This window comes from Pteropus medius, unplaced genomic scaffold (genome assembly GCF_902729225.1).
Source record: "Pteropus medius unplaced genomic scaffold, Ma_sr-lr_union100, whole genome shotgun sequence".
Lineage (NCBI taxonomy): Eukaryota > Metazoa > Chordata > Mammalia > Chiroptera > Pteropodidae > Pteropus > Pteropus medius.
The window spans coordinates 16,251-36,682 of record NW_024352293.1 but is presented as its reverse complement, the minus strand read 5'-3'; the positions used below and the strand labels follow the sequence as shown (position 1 = coordinate 36,682).

Below are 20,432 nucleotides of genomic sequence, written 5' to 3'. Positions count from 1 at the left end.
GACAGGAAGCAGTTTCCAAATAGGACCCTAGAACCCAGGGAAGGGAGGTCACTCTTCTCTACTCTTCGGTCCAAACCCACATTTTCCACCTACTGAGGAGGAGGTCATTCAGGACACAGCAGCAAAGGGCATGTAGTGGGTGTTATGATCTTCGCAGGCCACTTAGTACCTGTCTCTGATGCACCACGCACCTTCAGCTTCTAGTGCAAAAGCAGCCAAGGACAGCGTAGGAATGAATGGGGAACCAGATCTGGTCACTGTCCTGGTTTCCTGGCCCCACATTAGTGCATATAGGGTGTTCCAGATACGAGTGCCCCCTTCCCTGGGAAATCATCTCCCAGAGAGCTTGCTGGGTGTCTTGAAGAGCCAAAAATAGGCTTTTTCTGCCTGTGGCTTCTGGGTGCAGAGCATGTGAGAGGACGTGTGTCCCACAGGTGCAGGAAACTGCCTCCTCTTTTCTCTAGACTGGATTCCTTGATCTAACGGGATCGTGAGTCACTGCATGAAGCCATAGGTGTGAGGTGAGGGTCGTGCTGGTGCAACTTTTCTCGTGTCAGAATCAGGGCCACCCGCTTCTGCATCTGTTTTGTTCCTTGTGCCCCTGCTCATTTCAGTGCCCAAAGAATCACTTGTATCTCATGATCACTGGGCCTCTCTGACCTAATGACCCCTGTGATGGGCACTGGGATAGCCCATAATCTACAGAGGCCTCAATCTACAGGCCCCAGTGCTTTACAAAGAGCCTCTATAAATGGCGTGGATGTCCCTGTTCCAAGTGGCAGGGCCTTGCCTCCTAGCACTAGGGGTCTGTGATGTGATTCTCCAGTAGAAATGCCACGAAGTCCCCATAGCACCTAGTCCGACTACAGGTACCTCTCGTACCCCGGGGCTGCTGGGTCTTGTGGCCCAAGAACAAGGTCCAGCCTCCTTTCTCCATCCACGTATTGTCTATACGGCCTTCTGCCACAGTAGCAGGGATGAGTCATCGCAACAGAGACCTGTGACTCGCCAAGTTGGAAATATTTAATATATAGTCATTTACAGCAAGTGTTTGGACACGGCTGGCAATTAAATAGAGGTAGGACAGGGATCACACCCCTGCGTCTTCAGAGACGTTTTAAGGTTGAAACTCACCCGGGTCATTTCATTCCAGAGAAGATACCATTTTAACATTGTATTTAGAGAAAAGAAAAGACAGTTTGAGAAGATCGTAATTAAATTTGCCTACTCTGGTAGGCCTCGGCCTGCAAGTAATTCGATAACTACAAAGATTTAGTGTTTCTGTTACAAATCCGAGGAATGTGAAATGTCCACTGTGTTGGTTCCAGATCCAAATGACAGTGCTGTGAGCAGGCCCTGGGGCAGGGGTCCACTTATTAGGCACCACTTCAGTACCAGCGGCCCACGGTGATGCTTCCGATCTCTGGGGATGATGCCGTCCCACACTAGGTCCCAGGTGAACGTCTGGGTGGTTTCTGCTCCCCGTGTGCACTTTCCCGCATCAATGGCACGTGGCTCTCTGGGGAAGGCTCGCAGGAATCATTGAACTTGCTGTCACCTTGAAACGTCCCTCCTCGTTGGAACCTGGCCTCTCCTTCTAATACTGGGCTCCAGGTCTGAGAAGTGGCTCAGTTCTGGAAACGGAGCAAAGGATCCGGTCTCCTTGTTGGGAGGCAGCTTTTAGCCTTTTAGTCATCCATCTTTGTGTTTTATCTTTGTTTGCTTTTATTCTTTAAATCCAGCAGTCTGTGGGTTGGCTGTCTGTCCACTTTGCCTTTAGGATCACTGTGTTCTATAAGTCAAAGGATCAGCTCTCCGTGGGCCAGGCCCTAGGCTGCCATTGCCATTTCTGATCTTTTCAATAATTGCATAGTCCCTGCTTATGACACGTGAGTGCCTGTACCTGAAAAATATTATTTCTGGATTTTTCATCCTCTTTAGTACTGGGAGCCCATTTCTGGAACACCATCTCCTACTGCTGAGCCCGGCTGTGAGAGACAGCCACCACCAAGCTTCCTGACGATGGTGTTAGGGAGAAACAATTTTTCTTCTCCTCTTCTAGGTTCTTCTGACTGGTCTAATAATTAACATGAGACAGAGTAACAAGAGAAAGGAGATTTTAATTTGGTACATTCAGGAGCTCACAGAAAAGTGAGCCTCTCTGAAGAGACAGAAGCACTCAGTTTTTATACCTTTTAGACAAACAATAAAATTGAAGAACTGACAAGAATAAGGGATTGGGCTCGAGGTGGTAAATGAGTAAGGAAGTGGCCAGGCTTGTTCATACAGCCTCCTGGGCCCTGGATTCCCCAGCTCTGGTGTCAGGATGTCTCTGTACCTCCTGGTGCTTGGAGGGCACCTTTCACATGGGAGATTTATTTTCTGCGTTCGGGGCGACAAAGGTATATCAGAGAGTACTCCTTCCACTACTGTTTCTACAGTAACTTCAATTGGAAATAATATACCGCAGTAACATGCTTTAGGGTGTCCTAACTTGAACCCCATCATCACTGTGCTTTCTTCATAAGTTTGATGAACACAGAGTCCTGCGGACCTACCCATGGAGCTCAGTCGGTGGACATCTTCTGTGTGTTCTGCCATTTGTATTTTGTGGAGCCTTTTAATCCCTCCCTGTGTGTCTGCCTTGGAAGTGACTGATTTTTCTCTCCCAGACGATGTAGCCATTCCCTTTTCTGGATTCCATTCTAGTAGTAGTGAGCACCATCTCCCAGGGCTGTGCTAAATCCCGAGACACATACTGTCTGCTGTCCCTTCTCAAGTGTTGGGCTGTCTCTCACCCCACGCCCACCGTCATCCAGCTTTCTCGGAAGCAGCCAGTACACTCTCTACCAGCTCCCTGTAGGGCTCTGGACATTGTTTGACACTCCCCCGGCACCTAGACCGTTTCTTCCCTCAGCCAGCCTGGTACATCCCTGCATTGCTTATGGACTGCCGATGTTATACACTGGCCTGGTGGATGGAGGGGACATATGTGTGGTTTCTTGCCAGGCAGAGGCCTCCTGGTCCACCTCAAGCAAGGGAGGGATGCTAGCTTTCCACTGGAGTATGGAGGGGCCGGGAAGGGTGAGTCCTCGTTCTGCCAGCTCAGCCATCAGAGGGAATCTCTTGCTATCACAGAGATGGGGAGAAGTGCCTGTTGTCATGTTCCAACCCCAGTTGTCACTTGCATTTTCCTTCACAGATGCTCACTCTGTTTTCTATAACTTCACCATTACTATGAATGGGAACCCGTGGTGTGAATTTGGAGGCCAGGTCCGTGGAAATACATTTCTTCAGTATACCTGCAGTCAGAGAGCCAAATGTGATTGTTACAGACTGTCGATGACGAGGAAAGAGAAAGAGACCTGTAAAGAAGAGGATGAAATTCTGAAATACCTGACGGAAGAATTCCCCAAATTACTGGACGACATGACATGTAAGTATTCTGCAACCAGCCGTAAGTTTGAACGGCCCAGGGCAGAAGTAGAAAGGATGCAGGGATGGGGAGCTATGATCTTATGAAAATATTGGAAGTTGGTCCCAGCCAAGAGTCCTAGCAGCCAAGCTAAACACAGAGGACAGAGAAAGATCAGGTAAAAAGGAGGGTACAGAGGGCTGGCTCCCAGCTGGGGACAAAGCATCTGTAAAGACCCAGGGCTGACCTCTTTCCTGTGTGTTTTGGGAGGCAGATCCTCACACCCTAAAGGGTGAGATGACATGTCAGTCGGACGTCAATGGACGCGCCTTCGGATCCTGGAACTTCTACATCAATGGAAATAAAGCTCTCCAATTTGACTTGAAGAACAAAAACAGGACAGAGTTGAGTCGTGAAGGCGCGCAGTTAAACAACGCATTGAAGAATGACAAATATATGATTGGTTTCCTTCTTAATAACTCACCTAAAATGTGTAATAGTTGGCCTGAGGAAATGAGGAATCACCAGGATGAAGAGTCGAACACAACAGGTAAGTGAGCAGTAGGTCTCTTGACATGACATTGACCTACCCCACAGTGCGCCATATGCAGTAAAGCGGCGCAGTGCTGCAAAGGCAGGCGCGGTGTGTGTCGCTATTGACCCATCCCTCAGTGAGTTCTTCTTGGAGAATAGCTTGCCAGGCGTGTCCTACCATCCTTCCTTCCCCTCCTCACCTCCTACATCTCGTCCCCACTGCACAGGCCTTCGGACCACTCCCCCTGGATTTCTTGCTGGCCCCAAACATGAGGGCAGCATTCTCTTTCCAGACCTTTCCCTCTTCTTAACATCGCTTTTCTTTTTCGTCTCATCTGGTCTATTCCTAGAATCCTCAATAGCACGTGAAAGGACAACCATTGAGAGGACGTTTCTACCACCTCCTCTTCTGTCGCTGCAGGAGTGACGGGTCATATTGTATCCCTTCTTTCCCCCATTAGCTGCATGAGCCCAAGAGGACAGGGACCACCTCCTTTCTCTGTTCCAACCCCAGCATGTGTCCCAGCAGCCGCCACACGCAGAGGGACAGAAATCGTCTGTGTTTTAGGATTAGCGGGGGCAGCAGAGCTGAGGAGACACGTCCTCAGATCAGGGGACTGGACAAGGCTGTCACTTTCGTGTTTCCATTGCAGCCCCAGTGACCTCAGTACCAACCACAGAACCACCAACCAGGGCTCCTGCCACAGACCAATCCAAGAACATGAACATCACCTCAATTTTCGGGATAACCTTTATTGTAATTCATAGTCTAAAGAAACAGGTACTGAGGGCAGAATTGAGTGAGAAGTGAGGGGCAGATGGCCTGGAGTGAGGCCCGGGAACAGTGAATTCCCAGCCCAACACCTGCCCCCTCGCTGAACCTTCTCATTATGCAAGTGAGACCAGACATAAAGACTTCATGTCGCCTGAGGGCATCACTTGGACAAGGGCAGCCCTGGGTTCTGATATCTCCTCACTGTGGGATGGGAGAGGGTCCCCCGCAAGGCTCACGGCCTTTAGCCATTTCAGCCCTGACTCAGATTCTGTGTTTGGGAGAGTCTGTGTGGGCCCAGTGTGTGTGGTGTGCAGACTGCAGCAAGTGGCTTAACGTCTTGGTTCAGAAGAACCCGGCAGAGACAAGAGGTAGCTGAGAGGATGGCGACAAAGTGGGGGTTCTTTTGAGGCGACGTTAATTTACACGTGTGTGAGTGCGTTTGCGCATGTGTGTGTGTGGTTTGAAGAAGTTTTCCATCTGCGGTGAGTTCCTGAGACCGTACTGGCCACAGCCGTGTTCTGTCACCCTTCCTCTCCCTCCTCACGTCCTCCACCTCTGTGTCACTGTCCAGGCCTTTGCACCACTCCCCGTGGATTTCACGGTCCCAAACAGGAGGGCCGCATTCTGCTTCCAGAAGTGTTTTTTTGTGACGTTCCTTCTTCTTAGCATCACTTTTCTTTTTCTTGGTCTCACTTGGTCTACTTCTGGAGGTTCTTCGAACCACTCCCAACGTCAGCTCCTGAGAGGACTTCTCTACCTGCCTCGTCACGTGTCACCTCCTCTTCCGTCATGGCAGCAGCGATTGGTTACACTGGGACCCTTGCTTCCCCCATTAGCTGTGGGAGCCCCTGGAGGACAGGACATATCCCTTCTCTTTCTGTCTACCTCAGGACCTGTCCCAGCAGCGGCCATTTGCAGACGAGGCACTATGTGCATCGTAGGCTTAGCTGGGCAGCGGGAGCGGGGAGGCATCTCCTTAGGTTGGGGGGATGGATAATGGCGGTCACTCTTGTGTTTCCATCGCAGACCCACCAACCACGGCCCCAGCCACAGCCCATTCCAAGGCCACGACCGTCACATCCACCATTTGGACTCTCCTTGTGGTCCCCACCTGCTTGATTATGTTTGGAATCACAGGCTGAGTCCTTTGCAGTAACAGGTACTGAGACAGAATTTAGGGGGAAGTGGAGAGGTAATGGCCTGGAGTGAGAACAGGGAAAGATGAATTTTCTGCCCAACACCTAAACCCCTGCTGAACCTTCTCATCGTGGAAATGAGACCACGCCAAAGATACGTCACATCCTGTGACGGCATAACGTGGACAAGCTCAGCCCAGATTTCTGATATCTCCTCACTGTCAATGCCAATAGGAAGGGGGAGGGGCCCACAGCAAGGCTTACGGCCTTTAGCCATTTCAGTCCTGACTCAGATTCTGTGTCTGGAGAGTCTGTTTGGGTCCAGTGTGTGTGGTGTGGGAACAGGAGGCACACACAGCATGGACGGTATTCAGATTCAGGTAAGAGCTGCATAGTGGCTCCATGTGATGTGTCCAGGGGAAGGCGACTCGTCCAGGAAACTAAGAGAAGAGAGGCCTGGGTCTAATCCCAGGATGGGGGGTGGAAGGCCTTGCAGACCCAACTCAAAAGCCTGGAGTTAGGGCCGTGTTCCCACAGAAAGCAGAGTCATGGACAGGATGTAAGATAGAAGGTAAACAGTAGGGAATGGACATGAGAGTTAGAAGGAGGCCAGTTCTCATTGAACACTTGGTATCCCTGGCTGAGCACAGGTACAAATCACGTGACAGCCTGCTTCCAGCAGACTGGAGAGAGAGATCCACTGAGAGGCTCTGCCTTGAGCAGAGATGAGTAGGGAGACAGGTTGAGCTGAGCTGCTCTTGATGCTCACAGCTGAGCTGGACCAGGAATGGATGGGGCAGGGTGGGATCGGCATAGTGACAGCTACGTGTGCTGCCAGCTAAGAAGCCGGGTGAGAAGAATCACCCCAGGCTAGAGGTGTCAGGATGCTGGCCCCTTACCTATCAGATCTCCCACCTTGTCCTTTAGGCTCTCCCATCCATCACTGGAAGAATCAAGGCCTGAGTGAAGGGAGCAGATTGATTCACTACTAGCTTTAGTCCTGAGCCGAAAAGGTCTGTAGCAGGGCCTGGGGCTGACTCTTTAGGTGCCTAAGTGGGGAGGAGGTGGGTAGAGGCCGCTGGTCCCAGGGCAGAGGTGGCAGGTGCAGCGAAATACGTGACCTTCGTGAGGGCAGAGCCCAAAGTGGGGAGTGACTGTGTGCAGTAGCCCCAGGGAACTGACCCAGGATTTCCTCAGCCACTGGGACCAACGCTTGTTCTTTCCTGCAGGCCGGCGACGCAGACAGGAAGCCCAGTCTCCTGCGTCTCTCTCAGTGATTCTGATTTGTGATTGGCTGTCTTCGATGACCCGAAGTTCATTTATAGGCCATCATCAAATCAGGATGATACAGTCGATGTAACATCTCATGTACTTTGTTGCATTTGCTGATTGTCTTATGCGGTGCATTTTTTTTTTAAACATATTAAGCCACTTTCTCTTGGTGCTCAAGAATGAAATTCCTACAGTGAAACTTTAATTGCTTGAATAAGGAACCTTGGGAAGAAAACATTTTCCATCTTCTCCCTTGATTCTGGAAAATCAGATACATTTCTGCATCATGATGTGCTCTTATAAATTACATTGCCCAAAAAATACGAAACCTCAGGAATTCTTCTTGTGTCCTCTTAAACAAACTCATTACATTTATGCAGAACAAAATTACATTTTTAATGTGTTTTTAGTAACTTATTACCCTATAATGTTTAAATAAACACCTGTATAGTCTAAGAAACTTAATGACTTGGAGTTTTGTTTTATAATCCAGTAGAGAATTTATGGCTTTTCACTATTTCTCCATGTGGTAGAGTAAATAGTACCAGTGATTCTACAAGGTTTCCTGTGGAAAAAGAGAATTTGTGGACCACTCTTAAGTTAACATGCATCATGTGTTGGTCTCAAACATTATCCTGATACTTGGATGCAAACCGATATTCTGGCTCTTAGGCAATGAGAATCTTTCTGACTTTGCCCTGTTCCCACACCCCCAGCAGCAGCTTTACTGTGAGCCCCCGCCAGACTCACCTGCTTCATTTAGAATTTGGTCTTCACAGCAGACACATCACGACTCCTAAAAGTTGTATTATTCCCCAATGGGCCAAACATCCGTATCAAAATATATAATGAACTCCTACAAACAAGTAAGGATAAGGCGCTAATTCTCCTAAATTTGGGCAAATGCTTTGTGCTGTCCACAGATGGCGACTAAGCCTGTGAAAAGAGTGAACGTTTCCCAAATCATCCAGATCAAGCAACAGCAAGGGGACCTGCGGACACACCTGTGACCTTGAGAAAATATCAGTATCTCTGTAAGAAGCGAGGACAGGAAGTGGAGCACCAGTTCTCTTCATCGTTAGCAGGAGCACGGATGGAGTCACTGCTCTCACATCTGATCCACCGTGTCTCGACAGGGGGCGAGGGTTCGTCCTGCTCCACGAAGTCCCAGTGTTCGTTCCAGGCTGATGAACATGGACCAGAAAGCATGTAGGCATTTGGTTGTTTATTCCAGTGTTTTGTGTCACAGCAAAAAGTGAACAATAGGATATCCTACTAAAGTAGAATGTAGTTTTCAGGGTAGTTAATAGATTTCTATTTCTTCCTGCTTCAGGCAAAATTATCTAAACTATCAAAACTGAAACCACCAGTCTTCCAGATCAAAAATGTTTAAACCGTACATACATATATATATATATATACACATGATTTATCATAAACATAATTTATATGTAATCAAATATTGTTTCGCTTGTTTTATTTATTTATTTTTAAAATTAAGTTAATTGCGATAACATTGGTTAATACAATTATATAATTTTCAGGTATACATTATAATTTTACATTTGTATATTCTATTGTGTGTTTAATACCCAAAGTCTAGGTTCCTTCAGCTACCATATATTTGACTCCTTTACTCACTTCACCAACCCCCTACCCCCCTATATTTGACCCCTTTTATCCAGTCTACCACCCCTCTCCTCCCCCGCCCCCTACCCTCTGGTAACCACTAATCTATAGTTTATGTCCATGAGTCTCTGTTTGTTTGTCCTGTTCCTTTGTAGCTTTTAGGTTTATATCATACATATAAGTGATATCATATGGTTTTCAACTTTTTCTATCTGGCTTATTTTGCATAGCACGATTATCTCGAATTCCATCCTTGTTGTCACAAACAGCTGTATTTCATCTCTTCTTATGACTAATATTCCATTGTATATATGTACCACAGCTTCTTTAGCCAATCATCTATCATAGGACACTTCGGTTACTTCCGTGGCATTGGTGTGCAAATATCTTTATGGATATGAGTTTTTAAGTCTTTGAGGTAAATACCCAGTAGAGAGATTGCCGGATCATATAGTAGATCAATCTTAGTTTTTTGAGAAACCTCCACACTGTTTTCCATAGTAGCTGTATCAATTTGCAGTCCCACCGGCAGTGTATGAGGGGTCCTTTTACTTCACATCCTCTCCAGCATTTGTTGTTACTTGTCCTGTTGATTATAGCCATTCTAAGAGGTATGAGATGGTATCTCATTGTGGTTTTGATTTGAATTTCTCTAATAGCTAGCGATGTTGAGCATCTTTTCATGTTTGTTGGCCATTTGTATGTCCTCTGGGGAGAAGTGTCTGTTCAGATCCTCTGCTCATTTTTTGATTGGATTGTTGTTTTTTTTTGGTTATTGAGTTGTATGAGTTCTTTGTATAGTTTGGATTTAAGGCCCTTATCGGAGGCGTTGCTTGCAAATATATTTTCCCATTCGGATGGTTATCTCTTCACCTTGTTGACAGTTTCTTTGACTGAGCAGAAGCCTTTTTGTTTGATGTAGTCCCATTCATTTATTTTTACTTTTACTCCCCTTACTTTTGAGGTCAAATTCATAAAATTCTCTTTAAGTCCAAGGTCCTTGAGTTTCGTTCCTATGTTTTCTTCTATGTATTTTATTGTTTCAGGTCTTATTTCAGGTCCTTAATCCATTTAGAATTAATTTTGGTGTGTGGCGATAGACAACAGTCTAGTTTCATTCTTTTGCAGGTGGCTTTCCAGTTTTCTCAGCATCATTTTTTGAAGAAGCTTTCCTTTCTCTACTGTATGTTTTTTGCTTTTTTGTTAATAATTATTTGCCCATATATATGGGTTTACTTCTGGACTCTCAATTCCGTTCCACTGGTCCGTGTGTCTGTTTTTCTGCCAATACCATGCTGTTTTGATTACTGTCACTTTGTAATATAATTTGAAGTCGGGCAGAGTGATTGCTTTAGCCTCATTCTTTTTTCTCAGGATGGCTTTGGCAGTTCGGGGTCTTTTGTGCTTCCATTAGAATCTGATGATTTTTTGTTCTATTTCTTTAAAAATGCCGCTGGGATTTTGGTAGAGATTGCATTAAATCTGTATAATGCTTTAGGTAATATGGTCATTTTAACTATGTTGATTCTTCCAATCTAAGAACATGGAATATCTTTCCATTTCTTTGTATCTGCTTTGATTTCTTTTAATAAGGTCTTGTAGTTTTCATTATGTAGGTCCATCACTTGTTTCATTAAATTTATTCCTAGGTATTTTATTTTTGTTGCAATTGCAAAAGGAATTATTTTTTCACTCTTTTACTGATACTTCGTTGTTAGAGTATAGGCATGCTATAGATTTTTGAACATTGATTTTGTAACCAGAAACTTTATTGTGTTTGCTTATTGTTTCTAATGGTGTTCTTGTGGAGTTTTTAGGGTTGTCTGTGTAGAGAATCATGTCATCTGTAAATAGCGACATTTTGACTTCTTCGTTTTCTATTTGGATGCCTTTTATATCTTTCTCTTGTCCGATTGCACTCGTTAGGACCTCCAATGTTATACTGAATAACAGTGGCGATAGTGGACAGCCTTGCCTTGTTCCTGATCTTGGAAGGTTTTTAGTTTTTCAGCATTAGGTATAATGTTGGCTGAGTGTTTTTCATAGATGGCCTTTATTATGTTAAAGTACTTTCCTTCATACTGATTTTGTTAAGTGTTTTGATCATAAATGGATGCTGTATGTTGTTGAAGGCTTTTTCTGCATCAATTGATATGGTCATATGATTCTTATTTTTTAATTTGCTTATGTGGTGTGTCACACTAATCGATTTGCGTATGTTGAACCGTCCCTGTTAAACCCATATTCTCTACCTGCTTACGGGGCAGCACCATGTATTATATGTAGGCAGGTGTCTGCTTGCATTTTCTATAAAGCACAGAGAGCGAATGTTGCGATTTTCACAGGCCACTTAGTTTCTGTCTGATGCACTGCTCACCTCCACCTTCTAGTTCAAAAGCAGCCAAAGACAGCACACAAATGCATGGGGGACCAGATCTGGCCACTGTCCTGGTTTGCTGAGCCCAGATTTAAAGTATTTATGGTGTCTAGACATGGGTGCCCTGTACCCTAGAGAATCATCACCCCAGGAGCCTCCACTATGTGTTGAAACACAGAAACATGCCTTATCCTGTCTGTGGCTTCTGGGTTAATTGAATGAGATGTGTGTCCCACGGGCGTATGCCACTACCCCTTCTTTCTCTAGACTGCATTCCTTAATCCAAAGGGGCCTAGACAAACACTGCATGAAACCATAGGTGTGAGCTGAGGGTCTTGCTGCTGCAACATTTTTGGTGTCTGGTCTGAGCCAACTGATTCTGTATCTTATTTGTTCCCTGTGCCCCTGCTCATTCCAGTACCCAAAGAATCACTTCTATCTCATGACCACTGGACCTGTCTGACCTAATGACACTCGTGATGGGCACTGGGATAGCCCATAACAAGAGGCCTCAATCTATAGGCCCCAGTGCTTTACGAGGAGCCTCTATAAATGGCGTGGATGTCCCTGTTCCAAGTGGCAGGGCCTTGCCTCCTAGCACTAGGGGTCTGTGATGTGATTCTCCAGTAGAAATGCCACGAAGTCCCCATAGCACCTAGTCCGACTACAGGTACCTCTCGTACCGCGGGGCTGCTGGGTCTTGTGGCCCAAGAACAAGGTCCAGCCTCCTTTCTCCATCCATGTATTGTGTACACGGCCTTCGTGCCACAGCAGCAGGGCTGAGTCATCGCAACAGAGACCTGTGCCTCGCCAAGCCTGAAATATTTAATATATACCCATTTACAGCAAGTGTTTGGACACGGCTGGCAATTAAATAGAGGTAGGACAGGGATCACACCCCTGCGTCTTCAGAGACATTTTAAGGTTGAAACTCATCCGGGTCATTTCATCCAGGAGAAGATACCATTTTAACATTCTATTTAGAGAAAAGAAACAACAGTTTGAGAAGATCGAAATTAAATTTGCCTACTCTGGTAGGCCTCAGCCTGCAAGTAATTCAATAACTACAAAGATTTAGTGTTTCTGTTACAAATCCGGGGAATGTGAAATGTCCAGATCCAAATGACAGTGCTGTGAGCAGGCCCTGGGGCAGGTGTCTGCTTATTAGGTACCACTTCAGTACCAGGGGCCCACGGTGATGCTTCCGATCTCTGGGGATGATGCCGTCCCACACTAGGTCCCAGGTGAACGTCTGGGTGATTTCTGCTCCCCGTGCGCCCTTTCCCGCATCAATGGCACGTGGCTCTCTGGGGAAGGCTGGCAGGAATCATTGAACTTGCTGTCACCTTGAAACGTCCCTCCTCGTTGGAACCTGGCCTCTCCTTCTAATACTGGGCTCCAGGTCTGAGAAGTGGCTCAGTTCTGGAAACGGAGCAAAGGATCCGGTCTCCTTGTTGGGAGGCAGCTTTTAGCCTTTTAGTCATCCATCTTTGTGTTTTATCTTTGTTTGGTTTTATTCTTTAAATCCAGCAGTCTGTGGGTTGGCTGTCCGTCCACTTTGCCTCTAGGATCACTGTGTTCTATGAGCCAAAGGATCAGCTCTCTGTGGGCCAGGCCCTAGGCTGCCATTGCCATTTCTGATCATTTCAATAATTGCACAGTCTCTACTTATGACATGTGAGCGCCTGTACCTCAAATGTATTATTTCTGGATTTTTCATCCCCTTTAGTACTGGGAGCCCATTTCTGGAACACCATCTCCTACTGCTGAGCCCGGCTGTGAGAGACAGCCACCACCAAGCTTCCTGACGATGGTGTTAGGGAGAAACAATTTTTCTTCTCCCCTTCTAGGTTCTTCTGACTGGTCTAATAATTAACATGAGACAGAGTAACAGGAGAAAGGAAATTTTAATTTAGTACATTCGGGAGCTCACAGACATATGAGCCTCTCTGAAGAGACAAAAGGAGTCAGTTTTTATACCTTTTAGACAAACAATAAAATTGAAGAACTGACAGGAATAAGAGATTGGGCTCGAGGTGGTAAATGAGTAAGGAAGTGGCCAGGCTTGTTCATACAGCCTCCTGGGCCCTGGATTCCCCAGCTCTGGTGTCAGGATGTCTCTGTACCTCCTGGTGCGGGGAGGGCACCTTTCACATGGGAGATTTATTTCCTGCGTTCGGGGGGACAAAGGTATATCAGAGAGTACTCCTTCCACTGCTGTTTCTACAGCAACTTTAATTGGAAATAATATACCAAGGTAGCATGTTTTGGGGTGGCCTGACTTGAACCCCATCATCACCGTGCATTCTTCATATTTTTGATGAACACAGAGTCCTGCGGACCTTCCCCTGGAGCTCAGTGGGTGGACATTTTATGGTTGTTCTGACGTATGGTTTCATAGAGCTTTTTAATCATACTCCGTACTACGTGCCTTGAAAATTTCTGATTTTTCTATTTCATGCACTGTAGCCCTCCCTTTCCCCAAACTCCCAAAACCCATTTCGTAGAAGGTTAGCACCATCTCCACGGCTGTGCTAAAGCTCACAACCCATAATGTCAACTCTCTCTTCTCCAACGTTGGGTTCTCTCCTCACCAACACCCCCAACCCCTCAACAACCCCCCGCCCCCCACTAATCATCATCCAGCTTCCTCGGGAGCAGCCCTCTGCAAACTCTGACATCTTTCTGTAGGGCCCCGGCTAGTTTCTGACACTCCTCTGGGTTTTCTAGACTTTTCCTCCCTTAGCTGGCCTGGCACATCCCTGCATTGGTTATGGGTTAACTGATGCTAGATATTGGCCTGCTGGACACGGGGACATATCTGTGGATGTGTGGTTTCTAACCAAGCAGAGATTTTCTGGTGCTTTTCAAGCAGGGGTGGGTCACTAGCCTTTCACTGGTAAAGGCAGGGGCTAGGCAGGGTCGGTCCTGCTCTGCTAGCCCAGGCACTACAGAGATTCTGTTACGGTCACAGATTTGGAGAGCAGTGCCTATGGGCTGTTTTTGTCTAACCTTAACTGTCAGCTTTATTTTTCCTTTATAGATTATCCTTTTGTTTGCTATAACTTCACCGTTACTCCTAAGCCCAGTTCTGGAAAACCATGGTGTGACATTCAAGGCCAGGTCAATGGAAACATATCTTTTCATTATGACTGTGGTAGTCAAAAGGTGAAACCCTTCGGTCCTCTGGGGATGAAGATGAATGACACAAAGGCCTGGGAGAAACAAACAGAAACTCTGGAAGACCTGATGGAAGGGCTCAAAAAGAAATTGCTTGACATTATTACAACCTGTGGTAAGTTTGACAGGCCCAGGTAGAACAGTTGTTGCAGGGTTAGAGGACAATTCTGTTTTTGTAAATATTATAATTTGGTCCCGCCCAGGTGGCCCTGCAGCCAGGTCAGAAACAGAGCACAGCAGGACCAGGAGATAAGAAGGAAGCAAAGGGCTGGCTACCGCGGGGGGGGGGGCAAAGGCTCTGTAGAGACCAGAGGTTGTCCTCTTTCCTGTGGGTGGGGTGGAGGGTGCAGACCCTCTCACCCTGCAGGGCAGGACGATGTGTCATTCGGAAGCCAATGGACGCGCCAGCGGATCCTGGGAGTTTGACTTCGATGGACATAATTCTCTTCTCTTTGACTCAGGGAACAGAAACTGGACGGTGTTGTATCCTGAAGGCATACTGTTAAATGAGACATTGGACAGTGACATGTATGTGAGCAGTTTCCTTGTTTGGAGCTCAGCTGAAATGTGTGACAGGTGGCATAAGCAAATTTGGAGTCCCCAGGATAATGTGCTGAGCACAGCAGATAATTGAGCAGAGACGATAAAGTTGTAGGTCTTTCGAAATGACATTGACCTACCCCACTGTGGTGTGTGTGTGTCTTGTGTGTGTGTGTGTGTGTGCATGTGTTTGTGTGTGTGTGGGTGGTGGTGTGTGTGTGTGTGTGTGTCATCATTGATCCATCCACAGTGAGTTCTCCTTGGGAGAATAATGGCCACAGGCGTGTCCTACCATCCTTCCTTTCCCTCCTCACCTCCTACATCTCCTCCCCACTGCACAGGCTTTCGGACCACTCCCCGTGGATTTCTTGCCGACCCCAAACATGAGGGCAGCATTCTGTTTCTAGTCCTTTTCTTTGTACCATTCCCTCTTCTTCTTCTTTTTTGTTTTTTATTCCCTCTTCTTAACATCGCTTTTCTTTTTCATCTCATCTGGTCTGTTTCTGGAAGTCCTTCAATACCACCTGAAAGGTCAACTCTTGAGAGGACTTCTCTACCACTTTCCTCATGTGTCACTTCTTCTGTCACAGCAGGAGTGACTCTTGCTTTTCCCCTTAGCTGTGTAAGCCCCAAGTGTACAGGGACCACGTCCTTTCTTTGTTCCAACCCCAGGGCCTATCCCAGTGGCTGCCACAAGTAGAGGGGATGAAACTGTCTGCATTTTAGAATTATCAGGGGCATCAGGAGCTGGGGAGATATTTCCTCCATCTGGGGGGATGGATGACAGTTTTCACTCTTGTGTTTCCATTGCAGCCCCACCAGCCATGTCCAATCCAAGGCAACGGCCATCATGCCCATCGTCTGGACCCTCCCTGTGATCCTCACCTGCTGGATAATTGGCATCTCAGGCTGAGTCCTTTGCAGTAACTGGTACCAAAGGCAGAATAGAGTGGGAAGTGAGGGGCAGATGGCCTGGAGTGAGGACAAGAAACGGTGAATTCCCAGACCAACACCTGCCCCCTTGCTGAACCTTCTCATCGTGCAAATGAGACCAGGTCTAAAGACTTTATATCTCCTGAGGACATAACGTGGACAAGCTCAGCCCTGATTTCTGATATCTCCTCACTGTCAATGCCAGTGGGAAGGGGGATGGGCCCTCACCAAGGCTTAAGGCCTTTAGCCATTTCAGTCCTGACTCAGATTCTGTGTTTGGGAGAGTCTGTTTGGGTCCAGTGTGTGTGGTATGGGGACAGCAGGCACACACGACATGGGTGGTATTCACATTCGGGTGAGAGCAGCATGGTGGCTCCATGTGATGTGTCCAGGGGAAGGGGACTCATCCAGGGAACTGAGAGAAGAGAAGCCTGGGTCTAATCCCAGGAAGGAGGGTGGAAAGCCTTGCAGACCCAACTCAAAAGGCTGGAATTTAGGGCTGCATTTCCATAGAATTTGGTTTAGGGGTGGCAGAAGGAAAGCAGTAGGGACTGTGCAGGATGAGGTGAGAAGGAGGCCCCCTGGGATTCCTGGTTGAGTCCGGTGCAGCCAATCTGGCAGGTGGCCTCCTGCAGACTCTAGAGATTGAACCGTTGAGAGGCCCCTGCCTTGAGCAGGGGTGACGTGGGAGACAGGTGCGGCAGAACTGCTGTGGAGTTGGATGCTGACATCTGAGCTCGACCAGGAATGGATGGGGCAGGATGGAGAGTGTCACACTCAGAGCTTGTGTCCTGTTACAGGGTGAGGAGAGCATGAGAGAGGAGGGGAAGAAGGATCGTAGCCTGCAACCCTCCCCAGTGCAGAGGAACCAGGCTGGAGGTCCCTCTCTTTGGACAGGGCTCCCCAGGGGTGCTTTTGAATCAGAACTTCAGTAGAGGAAGCTGACCAGTTCATTCGTGCATTGCGTCCTGTGCCCTACCAGTCTTTAGTGAGACCCGTGGCTGTCTCTATCATGTGGTAAAGAAGGAAAGACATTGGTACAAGCTGCAGGACCCAGGGTGTGGTGAGGATTCAGGGGAAATATAGGACTTCCACTGAGGGTAGGGCTCTGAGATGGGAAGTGATTAGGGTTGGTATTCTCAGGCTTACTGACCTGGGATTTCCTCAGCCACTGGGACAAACACACTTTTTTTTTCTGATGGTGGAAGATGCTGCTCAGAAGCTCCTGAGAGTGTGGTTTTGTTCAACTCTTGTCCTTCTGCTTGGCTGCCATTCCATTTCTTGTTGTCCATCTGTTGACTGCCAGGCGGTGCTATCCATCAAATGCAGAGAACTCTAGAAGATCATGATGATACAGTAGATGCAATGTTATGTCCTTTATTCCATTTGGTGATAAGTCAACTCTGCACATGTTTTTAACATTTGTTTTCATTTTTTCTTGGTGCCAATGGTTGTAATTCCTGAATTTAACCTTCTAACTACTTGAACAAGCAGTCTCAACAAAGAATGTTTTCCATCTTCTTCAGCTGTGGAAAATGAGATACATCTTTGCATCAGGATTTTGTTCTTGCAAATGATATTGACAGTAAAACATTGCGTGAGACCTCAGAACCTCAGGGATTCTTTCCATATCCTGGTCAAATCTCACTGTCTTTTAAAAGGACAAAATGATATTTATGATTGTTACTTTTAAGACTTTTTCAATATGTGATTCTATTTAAATTTATATCTCTATGGTATAAAGAGTAATTACGTAGGTATTTTGTTCTGTAACCCACAGAATTTTTGGCGATCATTATTCCTCCCTATAGTGGAGTGAACTAGAGATTCTGCTAGATTGCTATGGAAACAGAATTTCAGAATCGCTCTTAAATTAACCGGCAAGATGTCCATTTCATTCTCAAACCTTGTCCTGATAACTATTAAAAAAATCATATGGATCTTAAAGAATGAGGATTTTCCTGATTTTACCGAGCATACTCTATTTCAGCAGTGACTTTCTTGTACCCCTCCCCCAACTCACCTCCTTCAGTGATAAGCAAGTCTTTACAGCAGAAGCGTAAACATCTATACTTGTCAAAGTTGTTTAGTCCCCTATGAGAAAGGATCAATATCCAGAATTTATAAAGAGCTCCTATAAATAAATTAGAACCTGTCATGTTCTCCAAAGATACAGGATGAAGGATGTGAGTTCATGGATGGATAATACCCTATTCAAAAGAACGACAATCTCACAAATAATCAAGATAATGCAAATGAAAAATACAAGAGATACCCTTACGCGCCCATGAAATTGTCAAATATTTTCAATTATATCAACCTAATCATTGAACAGGAAATGAAATAGCAGGAATTCTTTTGCATGGTTGGTACGAGTATGAATTGAATCAACCCTGTGAAATATAATTTCACAATATCTGGTACAGTGGACAATATGCTCATCCTACAACATGGCAATCTGAGTGTTAGTTCCAGTCTCAAAAACATGGACAAAATAGCTTGTAATGTGTTTCGAAGAGGATCTTTTTGTATTGAAATAACATGGTGATCTATTAGCTGCTTGTATTTTGATGTCCAGTTCTGTCCCTAGGTTTGAGAAGTTCTGAGCTATTACATCTTTAAAGAAATTTTCTGCTCCCTTCTCTCTTCTTCTGGAATCCTGATTACTTAATATTTGTCCTTTTGACGGAATCCCATAGATCGTGCTGGCGCTCTTTGCTTTTAAAAAATTCTTTGTTCTCAGATGAAAAAAAAATGACGTAGAAGACAGAGGCTCTGTTCATCCCTCTGGCGACCAAATCAAAACCGTGATGGAAACAAAGAGCAGTAGCAAGGAAAAATCGCCTGGGATATTGATGAACAAGCCATACAAATAGGGAGAAATCCAAGAAAGAACACTGCAACGGCAGAAGGTAGGACGGGGTGAGGACGCGGGGCTGCCCGGTCTCCAGTGGCTGAGTGAGACAGAGGCTACAGCAGACGCCTCTTAAAGGGGCCGCATCCACGAGCGGATTTTCGCAGCGATGCACCTGCTTGCTCTGAGCACCGGTGCCAATTCGGTTGCATGCAGAGGGCACCAGGGACTTACAGGGAGATATTGTCAGAGTGAGGGCCAAGGGGAGACTCACTCTGTACAGAAATGCCTGCAGTATCCATTGTTCCCTGTTGAGCCCTCCCCCTCCCAGTGCATGGGCAGAACGCTGCCGTGATGTCATCGAACTGGATAACAGAGGTCGCTCAGCCCAGAGGATTCACCAACTCACGGCCCCACCCATGCCACATTCAGGTATATCCTCAGTGAGTCAGGTGCTCCTTGCTGAGCAGTGCCTAGACTCACACTGGAGGCAGCTGGCCTCGGTTCCTGGTGTGGCCTTTTGAGGCAACTCTAAGCATAGCATCTGTGGATTGCTTACTGAATCTTAACAGATGGCTCTGGAGGGATAGAGGCTTTGGCTAAGGTTGGCCTGCAGCTGAACCCCTCTCAGGACTGTGCCACTGGACACCTACTTCACAAATCCACACTAATAAGACCGGGAGACTTAGGAGCTTTGTTTAGTACATAAAAACAGACACGGAAAGGCAGCCAAAACGGGAAGACAAAGAAGCAGAAACCATATGAGAGAACAGCACAGAGATCCAGATATAATGGAGTCAAGTGATCTAACAGATTCAGAGTTCAAAACACTGGTTGTAAAGATGTTCAATGAACTTTTGGGCAGTGTAGAGAACTTCGACAAAGAAAGAACACATAAAAATGGAAATGGAAATTATAAAAGGGAACCAGTCTGAAATGAACACATTATCTGAGACGAGAAGTATATTAAATGGAATAAACAAAGGAATAAACAAAGTGAATAAAGAAAAGGATCAAATGCTCTATCTAGAGGATGGGCAAGCCAAGGACACACAATCAGAATGGCAAGAGATAAAATACCAAGACAATAAAAATAATTTAAGGAGGGTATAGGACACTATTAAGAATCTAAATATCTGTCGGATCGGCATAACTGAAGAAAATCAAGATATTGAACATCTGCTTGAAGAAATAATGATGGAAAACTTCTCTAACCTGGTGAAAGAAATGGACGTAAAAACCCAGGAATCTCAGAGAATTCCAAAAATCAGGGATCCAAAGAGGCCCACACCAAGACACATCATAATTAAAATGCCAAAGGTTAAATTCAAAGAAAGAATATTAAAAGCAGCAAGAGAAAAACAATTACTTATAAGTGAATACCCATAAGACTGGCAGCTGATTTCTCAAAAGAAACTATGCAGGACAGAAGGGTTAGGCAAAAAATATTCGACAGGCTGAAGACCCAGGATATACAACCAAGAATAATTTATCCAGCAAAGCTCTCATTTAGAGTTGAAAGACAAATAAAGAGCTTCCCAGACAAAAATAAGCTAAAGGAATTTATGACCACCATGCCAGAATTATAGGAAATATTGGATGGACTTCTTTAAGAAAAAAAAACAGGTATCAAAAACAAGAATAAAGAATGGTAACAACTACATTCCTATCAATAAGTATCTGAAATAGAAAAAAAATTAAGTGCTCCAACGAAAAGATAGAGTGGCTGAAAGGATAAGAAAATAAGACCCCTACATATGAAAAGGAAGGGGATGGAGAAAGATATT

General features: G+C 45.9%; 1 protein-coding gene across 3 annotated transcripts in view; it reads left to right on the top strand.

The window, feature by feature from the left end:
* Positions 1-18,590, top strand: part of LOC120589468 (UL16-binding protein 6-like) — a 28,257-nt gene extending 9,667 nt beyond the window's left edge. For 2 of the 3 annotated variants that reach the window (XM_039846997.1, XM_039846998.1), the window contains 5 exons: positions 3,203-3,436; positions 3,690-3,965; positions 14,182-14,433; positions 14,780-14,850; positions 15,672-18,590. In XM_039846997.1, coding sequence (XP_039702931.1) covers positions 3,203-3,436; positions 3,690-3,965; positions 14,182-14,433; positions 14,780-14,850; positions 15,672-15,785 — 947 coding nt within the window. In that variant the 3' untranslated portion in view covers positions 15,786-18,590. Of the gene's footprint in view, positions 1-2,917; positions 3,085-3,202; positions 3,437-3,689; positions 3,966-14,181; positions 14,434-14,779; positions 14,851-15,671 lie in introns of all 3 variants that reach the window. The other variant, XM_039846996.1, reaches the window with a different exon arrangement.
* The last annotated feature ends 1,842 nt before the right edge of the window (positions 18,591-20,432 follow it).